Here is a 22952-nt window from a genome sequence, read left to right on the forward strand (position 1 = left end):
GATGCTGAAAATGCTCTGGGCCTGACAGAAACAGTCCCAAGGACACCAGTGTCTCCACAGGCCTGGATGGGAGTTTTTGTCCTTAGCTAGAACTCCATTTAAAATCAAGATTGCCTTCCGCTTTGTCCAAAGGACCTGAGGGACAGCGGCAACTCTGTGGACAGAGGCAGTAAGGTCCCTTCCAGCGTTTCCAACCTCAGTTTTTAAATCATCAGGGGGGCGGGGTGTCAGTAATCTAGGCCTGCGTGTTTCTAGACCAGGTGGCAGAGAATTCCAGAGGCCAGAATCCTTACAGAAAAGTAGATGCTCCTGGGAAAATTCTTCAAACTCAATACTATGCTAAGGTTGCGGGCAACTTAATAAGTGATGGGTACCGGGACGAGATGGGAGAAGAGACGGAGCCTGACCATCGTAAAGGCAGATCCGCCTGAATCCCGACTTGGGCAGGGGTGAGTATGGTGGAAACAACCTCAGAGGCACAAAGTGACTAGCAAGGGGGTGGGATGGTCTTCAGAGGTCAGCAGAGTGTTAAAGAAATAAGGTTTCAGGGTTGCAGCGCCACCCAAGGCAGGAGCAATATACCTATCCTCTGTTACAAAGTCTTCAAGTGGAAGGAGAGCTATTTTTGTGGTGCAGAGTCCTGTCCATTTGTTCAATTCCATGAGATAAAATGAAGAATTGAAGAGGCAGGTGAAAGTGGTCATGATGTCACTGAAGACAGACCTCAATACTGGGACCTCTGCTTTGACACTCTCTGAAAACAAATGTCTTTGGCTTACATGGTGCTTTTTAAACACTCAAATTAGTTGTCAGGGTCACCACATCAAATTCCTGATTTCTACCTTTGATTGCAGGTGAGACAGCAGCTCAGGCAGTGTCCCCGGGGCCATGGAGGGACCTGGTGCCTGGAGGCCTCCAGGGCAGATGCCTTATCCCGGCCCACCTCCCTCGTCTGCGTCACCTGCCTGGTGATGTGCGTGGGTCTGGATGCTAAGGGACTTGGGAGTGTTTACAACTTATTTGGGTTTTAGTAACTGCTGGGGTTGGATGACTTCCCCACTGGACTGTGTTTCTTACTCTCAAAGTGACCACAGCACCAAAGGCATGAGAAGGTTCCGCTTGCCACCCTGCAGTTCCACAACACCCCCCGCCACCCCAAGCAGCATCCTCTGCAAGTTTTGAGAGTGATTCTGGAGCTGAATGGAGACAGGAAAACGCGGACTCTTCAGGCCAGTATACTAAGAAGAGTCTGAGCCCACGATGCCCCCGTCCCCTCTCGTCCCCCTGGACTCACTCAGGCGACCCTGACCTCCCATTTCACCCTCTGGCACCAAACCCTATCCCTTCCCGTCCAGCCCCTCCACGTTACCCTGCCTCTGCCATCAAACATGCTCCTTGGGTCTCTCCCCTTCCACCAGGAGCTTCCTACAGTCTCCTCTACACCACACACACATGCACCCCCCCACACACACACATGCACACACACATACCCCCCACAACCAATAAAGCCACACCTCTTCTGTGTCCCCCTCCCCACTCCACTGAAAGTGTCCTTGGATGGTCACATGGCCCTCTGTTCAGGGAATGTCAATCCTCTTCTTGCTGTTGTGTTTGACAACATCCTTCACCCTGCCCCCAGACCAGGACCATGCCCACCCTCTCAACCTCTCTGGCAGGTCCTTCCAACACCCCAACCATCTCCTCTCCTGGTCACCTTCTCACCCTTCCTGGGATGCCAGACCCACATCTGGTTGGGGAACCACTATATGTAGGATGCAGGCTGGCATTTTTATCTCCCACCTGATCTTTAATCCTGGCTCCAGATTTTTATCTCTGCTTGTTTACAGGCCGTGGTTCCCTGAGCTGCCCTACTGGAATTGTTAAGCTGGTGCATCCAAGAGCAGAGGTCACTTCACCCAGCTCCCGCCTGCCACCCGCTCCAGCCCTCCGTTTCCTCCCTCCATTCCCCTCCACCACTCCATCCACTCCCCCGACTGCCCCTTCCAGGGTCCGGACCCTGCGAGGTGTGGGCCCCTGGCGCTCACCGGAAGGACTGCACCTGCGGGGGCACCTTGTGGCTCTGCTCGCGGAGCCGGCACACGTCCTTGGACACCTGCCGCATCAGCTTCTCCGCGTTCAGGTCCTGCTTCTGCTCTTCTTTGGACTGCTCGGCCTGGCGGGGAAACGGAAGCACAGGGCCCCCGGGACGTTACTCGGAGGCTCCCGAGGGCGCGCTCTCAGGCCTGGAAGCTGCCGGGGCTCCCGTCAGGAGGCGGGCCGGGCAGTGCAGGCCGAGGGCACTTTTCTCCACATCCAGGGTGAGGGGAGGGGAAGACACGCGCGAGCCCACCTCGCGCTACCACGGGGAGCAGCCACTGGGTCGGGGCAAGGGGGAGCTTTAACCCATTAAAAAAAAAACTTTTGATACAGGCAATATGGGATCATTTTGTTACCTCTAGAACTCCTAGTAACCCTCCCTCTCAAAAAAAAAAAATTAAAAATTAAAAACTACTTATAGCACCATGTTCAAGAAGTATATACTGTTAACATTTTGGTGAATACACTTTCAGTCTCTTACTCAGCTTTTCTTTCTGTCTCACACCTTTTAAAAGTTGTTTATTGATATAAAACTGACATACTGTGTCAGAAAAGTGCACAGGGGTGTGCGGCTCAGAGAGTTTTACAAAGTGATGCCCTTCTCACCCAACAGACTGCAGACAGCCCGGGGGAGGGCAGGGGAAGCCCTGACCCCTATGTTTCCACAGAGCCTCCAGCTGCCAAGAGGATGAGCTGTGCTGTGGCCCTCGCAGGCAGGCAAGTGTGTGTCGGGAGGGGTCACTGGAGCCGGGGGGCTGGGGACACAAGCGCGCTTGGGCACCCATGGCCTCCCAAGTGGGTGCTCCAGCAGCGGGATTTAAGTGCGGCCCTGCCTCCTGTAGACCACTGGTCATGGTGGGGGCAGCGAGGATAGTAAAGGAAATGGGTGATGAAATTAAGAGTCTTACAAGAGAGATCAGCTCAGGCCAGAGTTAGGCAGTCGGCACTAGGAGATAGGCGGAGATGGCGCTGCCCGCAGCGAGCTGATGGGTCCCCCTGTCAATGGGACCCTTCTGGGCTCCTGTTATTAATGCAGGCAGCTCTACACTTTAGAGTCAAGGAATAAGGTCTTCAGGACAAGGTCTCTGGTTTACAGCCAAGCTGATACAAATAGCAATCGTAGGACTAGGAGTTTGTTCTTTGGAAATGCTACTGAAATGAGAAAGGTGCCCCAAACTGTACAGGCGTGTTAACATCCACAGGGCCCCGTGATTGAAATCTGGGAAGCCAGTGTTATGCCCCGGGTTTCAGGAGAGGGTAGACTTTTCTCATAGCTCAGCTGGTGAAGAATCCGCCTGCAATACAGGAGACCCCGGTTCGATTGCTGGATTGGGAAGATCCCCTGGAGAAGGGAAAGGTTACCCACTCTAGTGTTCTGGCCTGGAGAATTCCCTGGATTGGATAGTTCATGGGGTCGCAAAGAGTCGGACACTGAGCAACTTTCACTTTCATTTTTCACTTTCAGGACAGTGTGATTAACCTTCAGTGTACTGGGTAGGAGCCTGCCCCACAGGGAGGTCCAGTGATTTAGTCCCAGTCACGTTAAGGAGCCAGGCAGAGTGGGAACATGATCCTCGATGATTTACAGTCCCGGCTCCTCGCTCTGCCTCCTACGGGGCTTGTATGGTGCAAGAGGACACTGACTCTGATTCCCCTTTTATTCTGAGCTGCAAAACAGACTTCCCACCATAAAGGAGGAAGGTAACACAGGCTCAGTGGCTCTCCGGACAAGGAAGGCTTTGTTGTGGCTTCTGTTCACGGCTTCCTCGGGAGCCGTATCTCTTATGACAACTGGCAGGCTCTTCTGTCACCGCTAGGCACTTTACAGCTACAGTGCTGAAAACCCCACAAATCCCCAACCGCAGGGGACAGGTGGACGTCAAGGGCAGGAGTGTGTGTGCACGTCGGAGTGTGCACTGGGGTGTCCCCATATGTATAAGGAGTGGAGGTGGGGCTGCAGAGCAAGCAGGAGAGAAGCCAGTGGTTCTCACCGACCTCCATGGCCAGAATGCAAGGCACACAGTGGACACAGTCTCCAGCCGGGGACAGCAAACTTCAGAGACGGGAAAGAAAAGCTCATGACTCAGGTGACCTGCCTGTACACAGAGCTGGTAAATGCAGAGATGAAAAAGCATCTGTACTCAGGGGAGTCAGACCCTTCTCCAAAGGGCACAGATGCACTGTGTGCTGTGGCTCTTTCCTCTCTACGGTCTGATGCCACGGCTGCCACTGGGCAGGAGAAACACGACGGGAACGGACGTGCCGGGCGTGAGGGTCTGAGTGGGGTGCTGGGGGTGCAGGCTGGCACCTTCCGCTGGGAAGAGGCTTTGGGGTGCGTGTACCTGCTTCCCCGCCTGTCTCAGGAGCTTCTGGAAGCGCTCGTCGTCCAGCATGCCCGGCGGCAGGTCCGTCTCGCCCTGGGCCTTCAGGTCCTCCAGCTTCTGCCTCAGGCCCCTGAGGGCCTGCAGCTCATCGTTGAGTCGACTCTGCCGGGTCAAGGAGGCCTGCAGGTCCAACTCCAGGTCCAGGGAGGTTCGCACGGGGCACTCGGGCGCTGCCCTCCGGAGGACCGGCTGGCACACCGCCTGCGGGGTTAGAGCATGACATGACTGCCCCGCTGCAGCGGCGGTCCCTGGATGGGAGGGCTCTGGGCTCCTGCGGGCAAGGGGTGGTGGCCCGGTGCCCAGGGAGACAGAAACCAGGCACCACCCACCTTGGAGCACGCGCGGCCAAGGCGAATGAACCTGTACTGCCCTGAACTGCATAGAGTCTCTGGAGTTGTTACCAGGGTGCAGCCTAGCTCAGCCTGACCAGCTGACTGCCCAGAGCTGCCCTCTGCAGACTGCAGACACATCGTGAGGAACTGACTCCGAGTTAGGCCCGCACCTCTGTCCCCACAGTGCACGCCTTTGTCCATCACTTCTGTATACGCGGCTCAGCGGAGCTAGGGTCCGGACGCCCTCCTCTAACCAACGTCCTTCGACTCTTCCCACCTTACTTCCCATCGTCTGACACCCACTCTCGCCCCTGAGTCACTGAGTTCCTTCTGGGGCCAAGCTTATCCGCTTATCAAGAAATAGTCACTGACTGTGTATGAGTGAGACCCCCGCTGGGGGGTCTGTAGGCAAAACAAACACTAGGAGGAGAAGACATGATTTCTGACCTTGAGGAATTGGTTTAGAGGATGATGCTGAGAGAGTCAATTCCTAGGCAGGTTGATAAGAAGTCCGGGTCCCAAGGAGGAGAAAAGGGTCTGGGGCTCTCAAAATGGAGATAGGGGTCTGGAATTCTCAAGGAGGAGGAAAGGACAAACTTCTTTTTGTTTCCCCTACATTTCTTAGTCTTAGGCACATAAAGTTTTTTTTCTTTATAAGCCCCCAACTGATGATTACACAACAAACAACTCAGTTTAAACTCTATACTAAGGATTATATAACAATGTATCCTGCTTGAGGACAGTTTCTCCTTCCTGAAAACCTTCTGGCTAATCCTATTATCTTAAAATGTAAATTATGGGAGTGGGTCTAGTAAGATCTTTACAACCTTGAGACGTTCTTTTGATTTATTGTAACAACTAATTTAAAAAGTATGTAACTCCCTTGCTAACACTAGCAAGGGGGCACTCTCGTCCCCCTTCTGATGTCTGTGTCAGAAGCTTTCTCTGTCGCTTTTTTTACTTTAATAAAACTCTGCTATACAAAAACTCTTGAGTGATCAAGTCTGGTTCCTGGTCCCGGAGTTAAATCTTCGGAGATCACGAATCCGACATTGTTCGCTATCATCTTGGGGGCTCATCCAGGATCTTCAGGACAAGGGAAGAGCTCTCAGAGCTCTAGCCTCTGCTTTCTCAGTATGCACATTTTCCACTTTACTAACTCTACGGTGTGCTTGTGTGAATGAATGACACGCCCTGCGCCCGGCAAGTGATGAGCCCTGCTCTGCGGTTTCGTGGTGCCTCGTAATGACTGAAGGCAGCCCCCGAAAGGGGAGTCTTATCGGGGTTTATACTGACCTGCCAATGCCAAGAAACACCCAAGGTCCCTGTGAGGAGAGCGGCCAGAGATGGGCAAAGCGTGTGCACCGAACTTTCCTTCCTCGGTCACCTTTTCCTGGTCTCTTGGACCATTTCGCAATTGCATGGGGAATCAGAACTACTAACATAATCTGCTGGATCACAGACTTTCAGTGGATTGTGATTCATGCCATTACCATGTACTTTTACTTAGACCCTAAGTTCAGTAGTCATGGAAGCGCTTAGCCTTGCTAGGAGCCGAAAGTTACAGGAGCACATTTGGGAGTGAGGTGAACTCCAGCTCCAGGAACGTCTCTCAGGCTCGAGGTCACTCTCCTGGCTGCCGGCCTCAGGGGCCAGCGACCTGAAGTGAGTCTGTCACGGCTGCGTTTCCTCTCTATGTGGATAGAGGCACTGCTGGTGACCATGAGGTCTTTGAGGACACAGATTGGGAATCGCAGGACCTGGTCAGATTGGAAGCGCAATGGGCTTCTTCCTTTGGTAGCGCTAGCTCTTAGCAGACCAGAGGAGGTTCTCTGGTGGCTTTTGTCTCAACTCCCTAGATACTCCTTTTGTGGAATCTGTGGAAATGAACTGGAAGGATTGGCCCTAATAGCTCAAGGACAAAAATCACTTTTTCCTTGCTGGCCAGCCCTCCACCGCCTCTTTTGCTATCACATATCCTGGCATGGAGACACTCAGAAGGGACGTCCTGGTTGTTGTTCATCCCTCTATGACTCTCTGCTTCTACTGCGGTCAGGACTGTACTCAGGAATGCACAGAGGCACATAAAGACAGATGCTTCCCCTAGGAGTCCTAGCTTGGCAAACATTTTGGGAAAACTACTCTGCTCCACCCCAGGTGGCATCAGGGAAGAAGGCAAATCACACCAATGTCTTGGTGGTGGGGAACTAAGTCAGTCTGGGATGCCATCAGGTCTACCCCTCGCGCATCTCCACCCCGCCTCGGTGATAGAACCGGGAGGGAAGAGTAAGATGCCTGCGTCGGTAAGGGACAGACTATGTCCAACCAGAGAAGGAAAGCTTTGGTGGAGAGTCTGTCTACACCCCCATCTAGAGCAGGGAAGGACGCTTCTGGTTGAAAAAAGCCATGGCTGTGGATGCTGCTTTTTTCTCTCTTACAGATGGGAGCTAGCAGTTCCAGAACCACTCCTTTACAATGTATTTTTCTTTTTTTTTAAAAGAGCTGGGACAAGTTTGATCCCCAGAGTTTAAAAAGACACGCCTGATCTTCTGTGATACTGAATGGCCGGGTATCCTTTGAAAGATGGGGAACACTGGCCAGTTGAACGGTTTCTTAACGATACTGTTTCACAACTAGACCAGTTCCATAGAAAATAAGAAATGGGTAGAAGTGCCATATGGGTTGCTCTTTATCTCTCTGCGAGACGTGCCAGACTTGTGTCCTAAGGGTGCAGATTTGGGTGGAAACCGTCAGCTCCCTCCTGTCCTCTTACTTTGCCCCTGTATCTGGGGCTCCCAACTGGACAGGCTGAGTCAGGGCACCCTTCCAGGAGGGCTTGCCTCAGTCTTGGTAGAAATTCAAACAGTACCAATTGCGGTCGAGACTATCGAGAAGATCCAAAAAGTACACAGAAGCCTTTACAGGACTAACTTTATGAGCTTACTTGAAGAGATCCAATGTATGTCTTGGGACAGACACTGACTCCAGACTCGAGAGCTTGAGTTTTGCGGAAGCTTTTGGAGACCCCTGGCCTTCCTGCCTGTTACCCTCTCAATATGAGACAGTAAACAATAGAAAACCATAGATACAGGGCTTCCCTGATAGCTCAGTTGGTAAAGAAACTGCCTGCAATTCAGGAGAGCCTGGTTTGATTCCTGGGTTGGGAAGATCCTCTGGAGAAGGGTTAGGCTACCCACTCCAGTATTCTGGCCTAGAGAATTCCATAGACTGTATAGTCCATGGGGGTCGCAAAAAGTTGAATTCAACTGAGCGACTTTCACGAGACAGTAAACAATAGATAACCGTGGGGCAGTGTCACAGGAAGGAAGGCAGGCAGGGATGCTCGGGGCTGGGTCACACCCGCGTGAGGAAATGTGTTCAGACAGGGTGGGCGGGACTGCTGGGCGGAGGGAGATGAGCTGGGTGTTTCCTGCCTAGACTGTTGGCAGTGGGGATGGAAAAAAAGGGATTACTACTCATGAAAACGGGGACCACCTGATACAAGAGAGAAGGACTCAGGTTTGACAGGTACCCCAGCTGGGAGGGCTGGCATGACGACAGGGCTCATGACAGACAGGAGGGAGAGGTCCGTCCATCCCTCTTCTCGTTTCAGAGCTGTTGCCCAGACCTGAATAGCGCTCATTGTCTCCTCCAATTCCCCTTCTCCGCCCAATGTATCTTGCTGGAACGTTCTCTGCTGTTCTTACTACTGTTGCTGTTCAGCTGCTCAGTCGTGTCTGACTCTGTGACCCCATGGACTGCAGCACGCCAGGCTTCCCTGTCCTTCACTATCTCTCAGAGTTTGCTCAGATTCATGTACATTGATTTGGTGACACTATCCAATGATCTCATCCTCTGTCACCCCCTTCTCCTCCTGCCCTCAATCTTTCCCAGCATCAGGGTCATTTCTAATGAGTCCGGTCTTTGCATCAGATGGCCAGAGTACTGAAGCTTCAGCATCTTATTAGCTTTCCCTTTATTCAACCTCTACTCTAACAAACAGCAGAATCATCTGGACACACACCCTCTTTGACTGCATTACTCACTGTTTCAGACCAGAAACCCTTCCCAGCTGTCAGGCATGTGGGGGCTTTGTAAAGAATCCCGTGTGCACAGCCTGCTGGTGAGTGTGTAACCAAGGGCGTGCTTGTGTGTAAGCTCTGCCCATCTCCCTGGTATCCATGACCCCACCGTGACTGCTCTCAGGCTGTCAGTGTGGTGTCGCTGAGCTGAGAAGGGGTGTGCAGACGGGCCCCCCAACCCTGTACCTCACGTGGGGTCCCGGCCTTCCCAGCCAGGATGCCCACCCCGCTCCCTTCAGCTCCCTTCACATCTCGGGCTGTAACTCCTACATCAGAACTTTTCCTTATTCGCATCTACTAGACTCCACCTGCTCACTTTAAAAGCCATCAACAATGATCTCCTAAATGACGTTTCAGGATTAACCTTTATCAGGTTCAAGAAGTTCTAGGAACTAAGGTTTATCAGTAACCCCACTGTTTTGAGCTTCAGTCAATTCATAAAACACTTCTGGTCAAAAGTTCTCTGAAGAGTGTTATCGTTCTCTAAAAGTATGTTTTTAAAAGTGCAGAGGCTTTGCAATCCCACTCCTGGGCATATATCTGGAGAAAAACATGATCTGAAAGGATATACGCACCCTAACGTTCACTGCAGCGCTGTTTACAGTAGACAAGACGTGGAAGCAACCTAAACGTCCATCGACAGAGGAATGGCTACAGAAGACGTGGTACATTTATTACCGTGGAATAGTACTCGGCCATTAAAAAGAATGAAACAATGCCATCTGAAGCAACATGGATGGACCTAGAGGTTGTCATACTGAGTGACGTAAGTCAGACAGGGAAGAAGACATATCGTATGACATCCCTTATATATGGATTCAAAAAAAAAATGATACAAATGAACTTACAAAACGGAAAGAGGCTCACAGACTTAGAGAATGAACTTATGGTTGCCTGTTGTATTTAAAATGGAAAACCAGCAAGGACCTACCGTTTAGCAAAAGGGACTCTGCTCAGTGTTATGTGGCAGCCTGGACGGGAGGGGAGTTTGGGGGAGAATGGATACATGAATATGTACGACTGAGTCCCTTCACAGTTCACCTGAAACTACCACAACATTGTTAATTGGCTATGCCCCATCCAAAATAAAAAAGCATTTTTAAAAAAGTGCAGGAGACTTAGGAAGGAGTGGAAAATAATTTTCATTCTACTTGAAACTAGAGGTGCTTTTAAAGCATAAAGTTTGGTAACCTGAAACAGCTATACTTTAAAATGTCCTGAAAATGCTGAGGTTAAATCAATGCTTGCATATTTACCTTTGGAAAAAAGAAATGTGCTTATGACCGTCAAGTAACTAGGAAGCTAAACCAGGAAGCTCAGTGTTAACCAGTCACTGTGCTTTGCCCAGAGGCATTAAACCGGGGTCACTGGTAAAGGCAAATGGTTCACCATGCCCTCCAGTCTTCACTCCAGTCCACCGGGCCCAGGCTCTGGCTGAGCAGGGTCACTCCTTCTCTGAATGTGTTTCTGGGCCCTGTGCCATGTCAGGCTACCCACCGACAGCGCCCAGCAGCCTGCTCCATTACCCCAACAAAGCTCCCACCTTCTTTTGAGATTGTTGTCCGAGGGCCAGAGACCTTCCCCATGAAGGCTTTCTGATTCTCCCGACAAGGTGAGCTCACTGCATGGCTTGGCTCACACAGAGCTGCGTTCCCACTGAGCAAGACACTCTAAGCTGATACAAAGCAGCTTCAGAAATCAGCACAAAACAAACGATTAGCAAACGAAAACTTTCTATTAGCATTTCAGCTGCTAGTAAGTGAACAGGAATTTCTGAACACTCCAACCATATTATTTAAATATTCGCCCAGAGTTGCCCTTGCGCTCTTATCCAGAGATCTCTGGCTTCCAGGAAAACCTGACTTGAGCTTTTCCATCTACATTGATCTTAGCCTTCTGAAAAGATCTGTCTTCTAAGCAAGCTGCTGAAACCAGGACGACTCCTTTACGTGCTCCTTTACCAGGATGTCTGCCCTTCACACAAGGTACCAGGTGTTATACTCTCCCCCCAACCCCCAGTGGCCAAGACACCCCCAATTCCCAGCAGCCTTTTCTCCGTCCACGCTTCATACCGAATCTATCCTTCGCTATCACAGGTTCCACCCCAGCGATGAATGAGCAGTCTCTAACTCATCCTTCTCTGGAACAGACACTGCGTTTGTGTCTCCACGATTACAGTGGCTTCAACCCACAGCCCAGGAGCACGGAGCAAGGATGCCCCGAGGCCTGGGGTTCTGAGTCTGACACGCTCGACTCAGGGAGGTCCGTGATCTCGGGATGCTGCCGATGGACTACATACCCTCTTGACTCTCAAACTTCGCCGTTCGGTGGAGTTCCTCACAAACAGTGATTTTTTAGCCAGTGTTGAACTGTCGCTGTCACTTCGATTTAACTGGCAACAAAGGATTAAAAAAAAATAAAAAATAAAAAAATAAAAAAAAATAAAAAAATAAAAAAAATAAAAAATAAATAAAAAAATAAATAAAAAAAAAAAAAAGAAAGAAAGAAATCAGTGCATCACCCTGTGCTAGAGGAAGTCTGGAACTGAGAACTTGATCATAGAGAGAACATAGTTACTAGTTTGTCTTTTTTTTCTCTTTTAACACAGGGTTATGACCTTGCAACTCACAAGTGTGTTCTGAGGATCAGTGACATCACCCGTGTGTGTGTGCTAAGTTGCTTCAGTCGTGTCCGACTCTTTGCGACCCCATGGACTGTAGCCCCCCAGGCTCCTCTGTCCATGGGATTCTCCAGGCAAGAATACTGGAGTGGGTTGCTATTTCCTTCTCCACAGTTTATTTCTTTAAGAAAATCCTCCTCAAACGAGTTTTTCCCCATGTGATGCTTTTCTAATTTTCTTAAATAATTACCTTTTGATTTTAGTTATAAGAAGTTATGTGTTAAGATAATTACATACATTTTGAAATGAAATTATCCTTTGAATTGTTAGCTAATATGCATCATCCATTCTTTAGAAGAAAAGTTTGTGTGAGGCACAGAGCTCAGGATCAGAGTGAAGTCACAGCATCAAGGACACCCTCACCCAGGTGGGCCATCCCCACTGCCTCACCTGCTTCAGGTCTTTGCTGAAACATCACCTTCCAGGGACATCTGTTCTCAACCCCGCTTCAATTTGCAGCCCTCATCCTCAACATCCTAACCCCTCTTACCTTGCTCTACAGCTTTCCATAGCACTGGGCCTCGCCCAGAGATGTCAGAGGCTATTCATCATGTTTACTGTTTGGCTCAACTCACAAGAACGAAAGCCTCGCAAGGGCAGAGCTCCGGGTCTTTGGTTCATGGATGAGTCCCAAGTATCTGAAGTTATGCTTAATAAATAGCAGGTGCTTAATAAAAATGTTTGTCGAACTGAATGGATAAATTTAGAATTTTCTAAGTATTTTCTAACCCACTTTGTAACGTCAAAACTAAATTACTATAAATTACAAATACTTATGGAACTAGAATGTGATAAACTGATATATGTCACACAATTCTCTCCACAGAACTATGAATCTGTTTGGAGGCATCAATGAAGGCGATTTTTGTTCTGAAACACAATTCACTATTTTTAATTTGGCAGGACCAATGTGGTTTGAAGCAGGAATGATACACTGCCGAAATACACCAGCCACCGTAACTCTCGCATCACTGAAGGTTTTGAATACACACTGGGGTCCAGAGAGACTGAGCAGCCAGGCCCTTAAGGTCAGTTATTTGCCAGATCAAAGGCAGTAGAAACGAAGAGATGGTAAATGTGGGAAAAGAAAGGAAAGGAAAAAATTCCACAACCCACACTAAAAAGAATGATTGGGAGTGTGATATTTCATGTATATTTTCTGGCATTTCTAGTCATTGCTGCTGCTGCTGCTGCTAAGTCGCTTCAGTCGTGTCCGACTCTGTGCGACCCCATAGACGGCAGCCCACCAGGCTCCCCCGTCCCTGGGATTCTCCAGGCAAGAACACTGGAGTGGGTTGCCATTTCCTTCTCCAATGCATGAAAGTGAAAAGTGAAAGTGAAGTCGCTCAGTCGTGTCCGACTCTTAGCGACCCCATGGACTGCAGCCTCCCAGGCTCCTCCTAATTCGAATTTGAAGATGCCCATGGCCCAGTCTATTGTCACTGATGGGCCACCCCTGGGGGCAGAGGATGGATGTGGCAGCTCCCCAGAAACGACCTGCACCTGACCCTGCTGACCTGTCACCCTGCAGACCCCTGATCCGTGGACCCCTGACCCTGTGGACCCCTGACCCCATGGACCCTGACCCCGCAGACCCCTGACCCTGCAGAGCCTCACTCTGCAGACCCCTGACCCCGTGGACCCCTGACCCCACAGACCCCTGACCCTACAGAGCCTTACCCTGCAGACCCCTGACCCCACAGACCCCTGACCCCACAGACCCCTGACCCCGCAGACCCCTGACCCTGCAGAGCCTTACCCTGCAGACCCCTGACCCCGCAGACCCCTGACCCCACAGAGCCTTACCCCTAGACCTCTGACCCCATAGACCCCTGACCTCAAAGATCCCTGATCCTGCAGACCCCTGACCTTGAAAACCCCTGACCCCACAGACTCCTGACCCCTCAGACCAATGACTCCTTAGGCCCCTGACCCCCTAGGTCCCTGACCTCAAAGACCCCTGACCCCACAGACTCCTGACCCTGCAGAACAATGACTCCTTAGGCCCCTGACCCCTTAGGCCCCTGACCTCAAAGACCCCTGACCCCACAGACTCCTGACCCCTAGGCCTCTGACCCCGCAGAGCCTTACCCTGCACACATACTGGCTCCGCTCCCCGGGGGAGAAGGTCTGCGAGCGCACAATCACGCTGCTCCTCATGAAGGGGCGCTGGCGCGTGCTCAGGCTGCTGTGGTCTTTGGGGCGTACGGCCATGCTGGCACTGCCGGCCTTGTCGGTATTTGTCTCTTTATCAACCTGGAAGAGAGGTTGGCGATCTGTCAGGGGTGGTGAGAGGGGAGCATGGGGTGCTCCTCTCCTGAGTGTGGAAGGAACAGCTTACAAGAGACCCAGGGAGCACCAGGGCCTTTCTCCAGACGCGAAGGCGGTTTTCTATTAGTTTCTGGGAAGTCACCCTCAGTGGGTAGGATCGTATTTGTCCAACAAGGTCACCCATAAATGGAATGGCGGGGCCCCCCTCTAATAGGTCAGGCCTAAAATAATGAAGCCTTGGTTTACAGAGGGGTAATGTGCTTCTACAAAGAGTCTGATTTGAGAATGCTTCATCATTAAACAGTACTCAACCTCATGGTTAGTTTTTTTTTGCTGAATAAATGATAAAAGTAGTTAAACATAGGAAGATGGAAATACACTAGTTAAACCTCTGGTTTGCACAGAATACAAATTTATATATATACAGCCATCATGGGTCTCCGTGGCGGTGGGGTTCCAGCACACTGAGCTCCGTGGATGCTCAGGTCCCACGGCTGGCCTCCCCATCTGGGGTTCCCCATCATCGTGGTCAGCTAGTCATGGACCACGGTTACTATCTGCGGGTTGCTGAGTCAGATCCATGGTTGGTTGAATCCACAGATGCAGAGACCATGGACACTGAGGGCCGAATGTACTCACAAAGCCTTACCCTGCAGAAGGGTGAGACTGAACACGTGAAGTGTTCAGTCAGGGTTAGCACTGTTTTTAGTCAGAAATAAATTGGAATTTTTAAAACTCTCACAGTGGTTGGCACCCTCAAACTTTGAAAATGGCTTCTCCCCTTTGGAGATGGCAGTCTGGTAGTCTCAACATGTCTCTTTGTTCAGTCATGAAGTTGGGTTTGACTCCTGGTGACCCCATGGGCTGTAGTCCGCCAGGCTCCTCTGTCCATGGGACGACCCAGACAAGAATCCTGGAGTGGGTTGCCATTTCCTTCTCCTGGGGCTCTCCCTGACCCAGGATCGAACCCTCATCTCCTGCACTGCAGGAAGATTCTTTACCATTGCACCACCAGGCAAGCCCCCACATCCCTCACTAACCAGCAAAACCACCTGGTTAACGGGCCTGTCAACCGCACGCAATCAGGTCACCTGCCCCTTCCGGGACTGGTTTCACTGAGAAGCCCATCTAACCAAAACGGGCTTCACGTATGAGACTGAAACAGACTCATAACATTTATGAAACGTAAAACAATTAAGCAGGCATCCTGGAGTTTTCCAGGAAATCCTGAAAACACTTTCAGTAAATATTCACAGAACACTCACAGAGAGCTAAATGGCACTGTTTATCTTCTTTTATGAAATTTAAGCAGAGAATGAATATTTGGGGCCCACTTGAAAATGTTGAGATATTTATAATGCTTCTTGTGGTCTGTTCCCACAAACACTCATCTTGATCAGCTTTGGCACAAAAATCCTAACATGAATTATGCACAGAGTCAAGCCTGGACTCCGTGGTGCCTCTAGGAGACCGCTTTAGGAGGGAGCGGTCGGCAACGCTCACCAGGGCCAGTGTTCCTGCGGGGGGCTGCCTTCCAAGGTCACTGGCACAGCTGCTGTCTTTCCTACTTGTGTCCTCTTTCATCTCGGGCACACTTGGGCATGAGCTTACGTCTTCCACACAGCGACTGCCCTCCGCCAATTTCACTTCGGCCCCTTCTTTGGCCACAATTTCATCTGAGGCCTCTCTCAGCATGGCCAACCTATGGGTGAAACAGAACACGACCCCATTCAGGGTCAACCAGATGCGCTCTGTGATCAGTGCTACCTGGGCATGTTAACCCTTCCTCTGGGTCACGAACAGACTCACGCATCACGATGCAAGCCAGTTCTCTGGCTGGAACTTTTACTAAAATGCTCATGAAAAATAAAGTCAACACCTTACTCTCCAGCAATCTGCAGTAAAATCACCATAAAAAAAATACCAAAAAGTGAAATTCATGAAACTTGATATAATTTCTGCTGCTGCTGCTGCTAAGTCACTTCAGTCCTAAATTATGCTAAATATGCTAAAAGATCACATACAAAGTTTAACCCACCATTTAAAAATATTGACACTCGCTATACTATAACTTGGTGTCAGTTGTTCATTTATTATACAATTAATCAAACCACAGACTAGAGCAACTCTGCTAAGAGTGAATAAAAATATCCACTATCAACCATGCTTGTGATGTGATGTGAAGTCACTCAGTCGTGTCCGACTCTTTGTGACCCAGTGGACTGTAGCCCGCCAGGCTCCTCTGTCCATGGGATTCTCCAGGCAAGAATACTGGAGTGGGTTGCCATTTCCTTCTCCAATTAACCATGCTTACAGTGTAGCAAAGGTGGAACCCTGGATAGAAGAGTCTTACCACTCAGATAACAGAAGACTCTGAATGGTCTGTGATCTTGTCTTTAACAAAAGCCACTACCTGGGCTTGGGTGGCACTAAAAGTCAGGCTCCAGAAAACAAATACGGTTCATATTCTGTATAAACTGATCTGACAGGAAAGCAAAGAGTCTCCGGATGGGGAAGACTATCTCATTCTTTGTTGAGTTTCATGTTCTTGGTATGGGAACACTGTTTCCACTGATAACTAAAGGTCAAGCTTTAACTGTGATCAGTGATATGTGGACAAATTGGAACAGACTAGTTGTTAAACAGCTGGTCATGAAACGAACGTGGGGGAGCTAGCAATGCGGACTGTAAGTCATCAGTCCCCTGAGGTTACAGTCTCAGTGTATTTTAAAAAATATTTACTTTTCTGGCTGCACCGGGTTCCAGCTGCAGCACGTGGGATTTTTGGTCTTCGTCGCGGCGTGCACAACCTTCAGCGGCAGCATGTGGGACCTAGCTCTCTGACCAGGGGTCGAACCTAAGCTCCCTGCATTGGGAGCATGGAGTCTCAGCCACTGGACCACCAGGGAAGACCCTCTAAGTGTATTTTGTTGAAATATGTGTGAAACAAGTTGTACTTTATGTATGCAAGGTATTTAAAGATACGATGAACCTCATAATCACTCTCGTACTTACTTTTTTTTGCAGTGCTCTGATTTTTATTCACTATAAAGGACTTTTGATAAGAACAAGGTATCTCTGTACCTTTTTACGTCGCTGTAGTAAGCTTCTGCTTCCAAATATCCACAATTTTGTTATTTACATCTTGTTACTCCAAGTTTGTAAAAACTCTTGTATATACATACACATACACACAAATGCTACTATATATGTATATATATGCAAATATATGTTGACAGGGGTTCAAACATAACAGTGTAACAATACACACAAAATTAGTTCAAATGATTTTACATATGTACTAAAAAAACTGACACCTTCACTAAAATATGTTTTTTAGAGAAAACAGTGCAAACTCAGAAATAGTTCTTTATACGTATATGTATCTAGATAAACGCTGTGATAACCTTTTTTTCTTTAAAAAAATAAAAAAATCGAGGTATGAAAAATGAGAAGGGAACAGTAAAAGAAGGTGAATAGTGGCACAAACAGAAAAGTAAGCACTCAGAAGCTGTTTTCTAAAAATCTGTCTTGAACTACCAGCACCTAAATGGTGCCTCCAGTAGTTTACAGAAAAGGAGTCTGCGTTTAAATTTATCTGTGACTCTGTAATAAACTATCATGTTTTTCAAAATAGTTTAGACTTTAAACAAACGAACAAGAAAAGTTCAGAAAGTAGTGTCAAAATTACTGAGGTAAGAACCTTGCTCACATGTTAGTAACTTTGTCCACGGTCTCATCATTACTTTTTCAACTCTCTAACACCAAGGAGCGGCTTTTCCTGGGGCCACTCCCTGAAGCTGCGTTACTTTCTATTAATTCCAGAACAAGATCTAAACCCATGAAGGTGTCCCTCAAAGTGTCTTCTGAGAAAGGAAACACACCCTCTTTGAGATCCCAGGAGCAGAATGAAATAACTCTTATTTACCAATCTCCATCTGGACCTCTGTGCTCTTCTCCCTGCCCTGGTTCTTCTTCTTGTGCTAATTCTTGTTCCACGGCCAACAGCTCAGCTGATGTTCTTGCAAGTAAGGCTGACACTGCATCCTGGAGAAGGTACAACGTAGGGCTGTTAACACCGTAAACTTCAGAAATGATTTAAAAACTTATCAGATGGGGACTTAGGCTTCTAGTTGTGGAGGAGAAGGAAGTACGAGACTCACTTCTTTTGCTGAGAACAAATACGAAAGCTGAATACAATAAATGGAAAAGCAGAAAACTCCAGTTGTTTCAAAGCAACGAAGAGCAACAAAGGCAGTTAGGACTCAAGGGTGAAGATCCCAGGGAGGAGGGGAATGTAAGGAAATGTAACGCCACTCTTCTTCTTGGGGGTGTGTCTCGATGCCGTGGTGAGGCACACAGGTGACAGGCTATGGTCGCCCTGGACTGAGGCAGTGAGGGGAGGATGCAGAGATGAAAACAGAGCTGAGGACAAGGGAGACCGCCTACGAGGGGTCTGGGAAGATAAACTGCGAAATGCACAATATTCCTATTGAGACCTTTGCACCCCCTAAGCCACATACGTGCAGAGTGAGAAGCTGAGAAAGTAAAACCGGCTGCTAGGAGGCTGAATGGTAAGCAGATATTTCAGTTGCCTCATGGTCCTAGGAAGGAAGAGAATAATTCAGGTCCCTCAAGTGATCCAGGTGAGCTGTCCATGTTGTCATCTGCCTTCCAGAAGGATACTGGATCATCTCTAGAGGAAGCTACCCGCCAGATCCTCTGCACTCCATACATAACATCCAGCACCCCACTGGAAACAGAACCCCATGACTGAAAGCCAAGAAGAATGACTGGCAAAAGAAGCAGACCCATAGGTGATCCACATACCTAGTTAGAGAAGAAAGTAAAAGTTTTGTAATTAATATGTTCAAGAAAATGGATAAAACAATGGAGAATTTAAAATAAACGGAAAAACACATGAGCACATCTGAGTGAAACTGCTGAAAACCAAAGTAAAAGAGGAAATTTTACAAGCAGTGAAAGAAAAAAGGTGTAATACTTTATAAGAATCAACAATTAGCCTGTCCTCCAGCAGCTGAACAGAATCAGTGGAAGCCAGATGACAACAAAACATTGTTTGCAATGTGTCCAGAGAAATAATCACTTACTTAGAATTCTGAATATGCAGGAAAAAGAGTCCTTCACAAATGAAATTGAAAGAATATGCCAAAAGACCTGTACTAAAAGAAACACTAAAGGAAATTCTCTAGGCAGAAGGCGAATGACCTGAATTGGAAGCACAATAATGCAGAAAGGAAAAGAAAGGCTAAACGGTATAGGGGGAAACCTGAATAAATGCTGATTGTCAATAAAACAATGATAATAATGTATTGCGGGATTTAAAATAAATGTAACTAAAATATATCCGGTAATTGCACAGGAGGAGGAAAGAGAATCATGAAGTAAAAGAAAAGCCTTTAAAAATCTTTGTACCATTTGCAAAAAAGCAAAAGGCATTAATTTAACACAGTTTCTAATAAGGATGCATGCTGTAATCATCAGGGAAACAGCAAAAAAGAAAAGACTGTAGTACTAATTAATGATCTGAAGAAAGAAAAATCTAAGTTTAAAAATACTTGGTTAATCCAAAAGAAGGGGAAAAAAAAAAGGACTAAAAGGGAACAAAGAGTAAGATGAAAGGTTCAAAGCCAAATATAACAATAATAGCATTAAGTGTAAATAAATACTTCAATTAAAAGATTTTAAAACTGGATAAGACATCAAAACCAACTAAGTACTGCTTACAAGTGAAGCACTTAAATATAAGAACTCAGAAAGGTTGAAAGTAAAAGAATAATAAAAGATAAACCATGCAAATGCTAACCAAAAAAACTGATATGATTATTCATATCAGTGTTATTAGCAAGAGGGATATTTTATAAAGATAAAAGGGTCAGTTGAACAGAAAGATACAATAAGATGCTAAATTTATATTCATCTAATAACCTGGATGCAAAATACATAAAGCAAAGACTAACAGAACTAAAAGAAGAAACAGTCATCTATAAGCATAAGCTGGAGATTTTACTGTACCTTTAAACAGTGATAAAATAAGCAAATTGAAAAATCAGTAAATGCAGAAGATTTGAAAAGCAAAACCAACAAAGGTGACCTGCAGAAAATACATCCTTTTCAAGAGTATATGGAACTGATACTAAAACTGAACACCTGCTAAGCCATAAAGCAGGTCTCAACATTCTTTATGATAGAATATATGTAAACACATGTATTAGATACACCACAATTCAGTCTGCTTTATTCCAGGAATCTGAAACAGATTTAGCATTCAAAAGTCAATCAATGTATAATCCACTACATTGAGAAAATAAAAGGAAACAGCCATGTAATCATCTTAGGAGATAGATACAGTAAAAATGCTTGATAAAATCCAATATCCATGCATAATAAAACCCTTAGCAAACTAGAAAGAGAAGGGAACTTCCTTAATCTGATAGCAATTATCTATAAATAGCCTCAGAAAAAATCATTCTAAATGATGAATTCTTGAAAGCCTTCATTTTGAAAAAGCCTAGTATTGTAGACAGATATAGACAACTAAGCCAACAGAGCAGAAGAGAAAGTTCAGGGACAGGCTAACACGCAGAAGTCATCTGACTTAGGATAAAAGCTGGCACTGCAGTGCAGTTAAGGAAAGATGTATTTTCAACAAATAATCCTGGGTCAATTGGCTATCACATGGATAAAAAAAAGAAACGACCCTGACCTCTACCTCAAAGCCTACACAAAGATTAATTTCAGAGGGGCTGCAGACCTAAGTGTCTCAGTAAGACTTGACTCACCAAGTCTACGGAATCCACGAGCGGCTGGCTTGGTTGAAATACCGAGTCCTCAGTCTCCTCTTCACTCTTCTTGCAGGGCATTTGCTTTGAGGGAAGCAAGTTATACCACAGAGTGAAAATCTCATTGGAAAAGGGTAGGTCCGCCAGGCTGATCTGAGTTCCGGCCTGTGTGAAAGGAAAGGAAACAAGGGGAAAAAAAGAGAGAGAGAAAATGAAATGTTTCAATCTATATTTGCTCCCTCTAATATAATGAAGATTATTAGACAAGCTTGTTTTAGGGGAAAAAAAAGATGCAATACTCATGATACAAAGCATTGGTGGATTTCTTTTTTTAAACCTCGAGATGTCTTATATTTTCAGGTGTGACTAAGTAAGAAACGTTAAAAAAGAAAAATGCAGTTGGCTCTTGAACACCATGAGGGTTGGGGGGCCGACAGCACTCCCCACTCTGCCGTTGAAAATCCATGTGTTTGCCCTTGTATTCAAGGTTCCACAGCCTCAGATTCAACCAACCACAGATTATGTAGTATTACGGCATGAATTTAGTAGGTAAAAAAAAAAATCTGTGTGTAACTGGACCTTGAAAGAATCCCAGGGTTGATTTTTTGATTGGTGTTACAGCTGACCCTTGAGCTACATGCATTTCAGCTGGAGACAGCATGGCTTCCTGAACACCTGGGCACACCTCTAGACACCTGTGCCTGAACACCCTGTGCAACTCTGCTGGGATGTACTGATGTACACAGTGGTGGGCTGAACCCGCTATCAGTTGACGTGTGCAGTCTTCTGTGCTGGCGTGCAAGTATCCTATCGCTCTTAACAGTCATACTGAGGTCTTCCTACCAGCTCTACCCCCATCGCTGGGAGAACGTGCTCAAGTAGGGAACTTTACTCACTGTTCTGCTTAAATTAAATTTGAACAGTGAACTAGGGGTGGGATGTCCTTTCGATATCTATCCATATTCACAAGCTGCGTGACCTTGAACACATGACCCCTCTAAGGAGTTCCTCATCTGCAAATGTCATCATACCCTTTTCCTGAGACTGTCGAGGGGATGAGTGAGATAATGTATGTAAAGTGCCCAGCACTGGGCTCATATTGGGAATAAATACGCATACTCTACAGTGATGATCATAACAGAGGCCAAAGTTCCAAAGGTTAGAAATAAAGAACTTGATTTTTACAGAGGATCATAATTGCTAAGCAAAATCAGAAAGGTCCGAAATAAAGAGAACGGAAAGCAGAGATTAAGACTTCAGACAAAAAAATGAAGTCACTGCTGGGCTGTGTTGGAGACACTGGGCAGACAGGCAGTAGTTCGGGGCTGGGAGAATGGCCACTGGAAAGGGACTCTCAGCACGTCCAGTGGTGTCACCTGAAGGTTGAAATGAGAGGCCCTACCAGGCACTCCTCCCTGCGGTGTTTCCCGACGGAGCACAGGTCCACCCTTAGGGTCTTCTGCTGCAGGGCCGTCTGGGAGATGGCCACTCTGAACACATCACTGAACAGCAGGGACTCCGCAGCTGGGTGCACTTTCGTTCGAAACAGACAGCTGACGTCACTTGAGGAGGGAAGCAGAGCAACCCGGAAATACCTGCAAAGAACAAGGATGAAATGGATTCACCGGTTCAATGATCCTGACTTCGCAACTGGTGTCTGGAATGATCCTCCCGGGGGAGGAGCACCGGGGACCCCAACTTCATCGCCAACCCCAGGCTCACGGCCACCACGGTCATCGTTGTCATACCCAGGGGCTCGGAGGCTCTGTTCCTAACACACCGGTGCCCGCAGCATCCTGGATCATGCCAGGCCGAGCCTGCCCCCCCGCCCTGGAGCTGCAGCAAAGGCCCTCGGTAGGGAAGTGAGGGGGATGAAGACCTAGGAGTGGACGGATTTATGTCCCGCCTGCCCACGTCCGGCCAGTTCCACAGTGATCACCACCTGGACCTGGGAAAGTGGGGACACCAAGTAGACACGGGTGACTGTGTCCCAAAGAACGCTCATCCTGTGCATTAGACAAGAAATGCTGATGGTCATTCCCTAGGGGTGGGACGTCTTGTCCTTCCAGAGGAAAAGAAACACTAAGGAGTGTACAGTTATGACAATTTAAGAGAGATGAATTTTTAACAGTTCAAAAAATCACTGCCTAACATCTCAGAAGTCTCAGATATGATCAACGGTTTCATGCTTTGTCAAATTCAGAGGAAGAGTCTGACAAAAACAGTACCTTCTACCACCACTTTCAAGTGAGTTTTCTGAGCGCATATTATATGAGGACCCACAGTCCCTATAAACAGCATGA

At 47.6% G+C, this 22952-nt stretch overlaps 1 protein-coding gene across 3 annotated transcripts in view; it reads right to left on the reverse strand.

Moving 5' to 3' along the window:
• Positions 1 to 22952, reverse strand: part of WWC2 (WW and C2 domain containing 2) — a 153862-nt gene that overhangs the window by 2834 nt on the left and 128076 nt on the right. For 2 of the 3 annotated variants that reach the window (XM_025280355.3, XM_025280361.3), the window contains 8 exons: positions 22052 to 22244; positions 20650 to 20814; positions 17775 to 17893; positions 15350 to 15548; positions 13667 to 13831; positions 11195 to 11287; positions 4440 to 4682; positions 2046 to 2173 (listed from right to left, as the gene is read on the reverse strand). In XM_025280355.3, the coding sequence (XP_025136140.2) occupies positions 2046 to 2173; positions 4440 to 4682; positions 11195 to 11287; positions 13667 to 13831; positions 15350 to 15548; positions 17775 to 17893; positions 20650 to 20814; positions 22052 to 22244 (1305 nt within the window). The remainder of the gene's footprint in view (positions 1 to 2045; positions 2174 to 4439; positions 4683 to 11194; positions 11288 to 13666; positions 13832 to 15349; positions 15549 to 17774; positions 17894 to 20649; positions 20815 to 22051; positions 22245 to 22952) is intronic. The other variant, XM_044938497.2, reaches the window with a different exon arrangement.

The sequence above is a fragment of the Bubalus bubalis genome, chromosome 1 (assembly GCF_019923935.1).
Source record: "Bubalus bubalis isolate 160015118507 breed Murrah chromosome 1, NDDB_SH_1, whole genome shotgun sequence".
In the NCBI taxonomy this organism is placed as follows: Eukaryota; Metazoa; Chordata; class Mammalia; order Artiodactyla; family Bovidae; genus Bubalus; species Bubalus bubalis.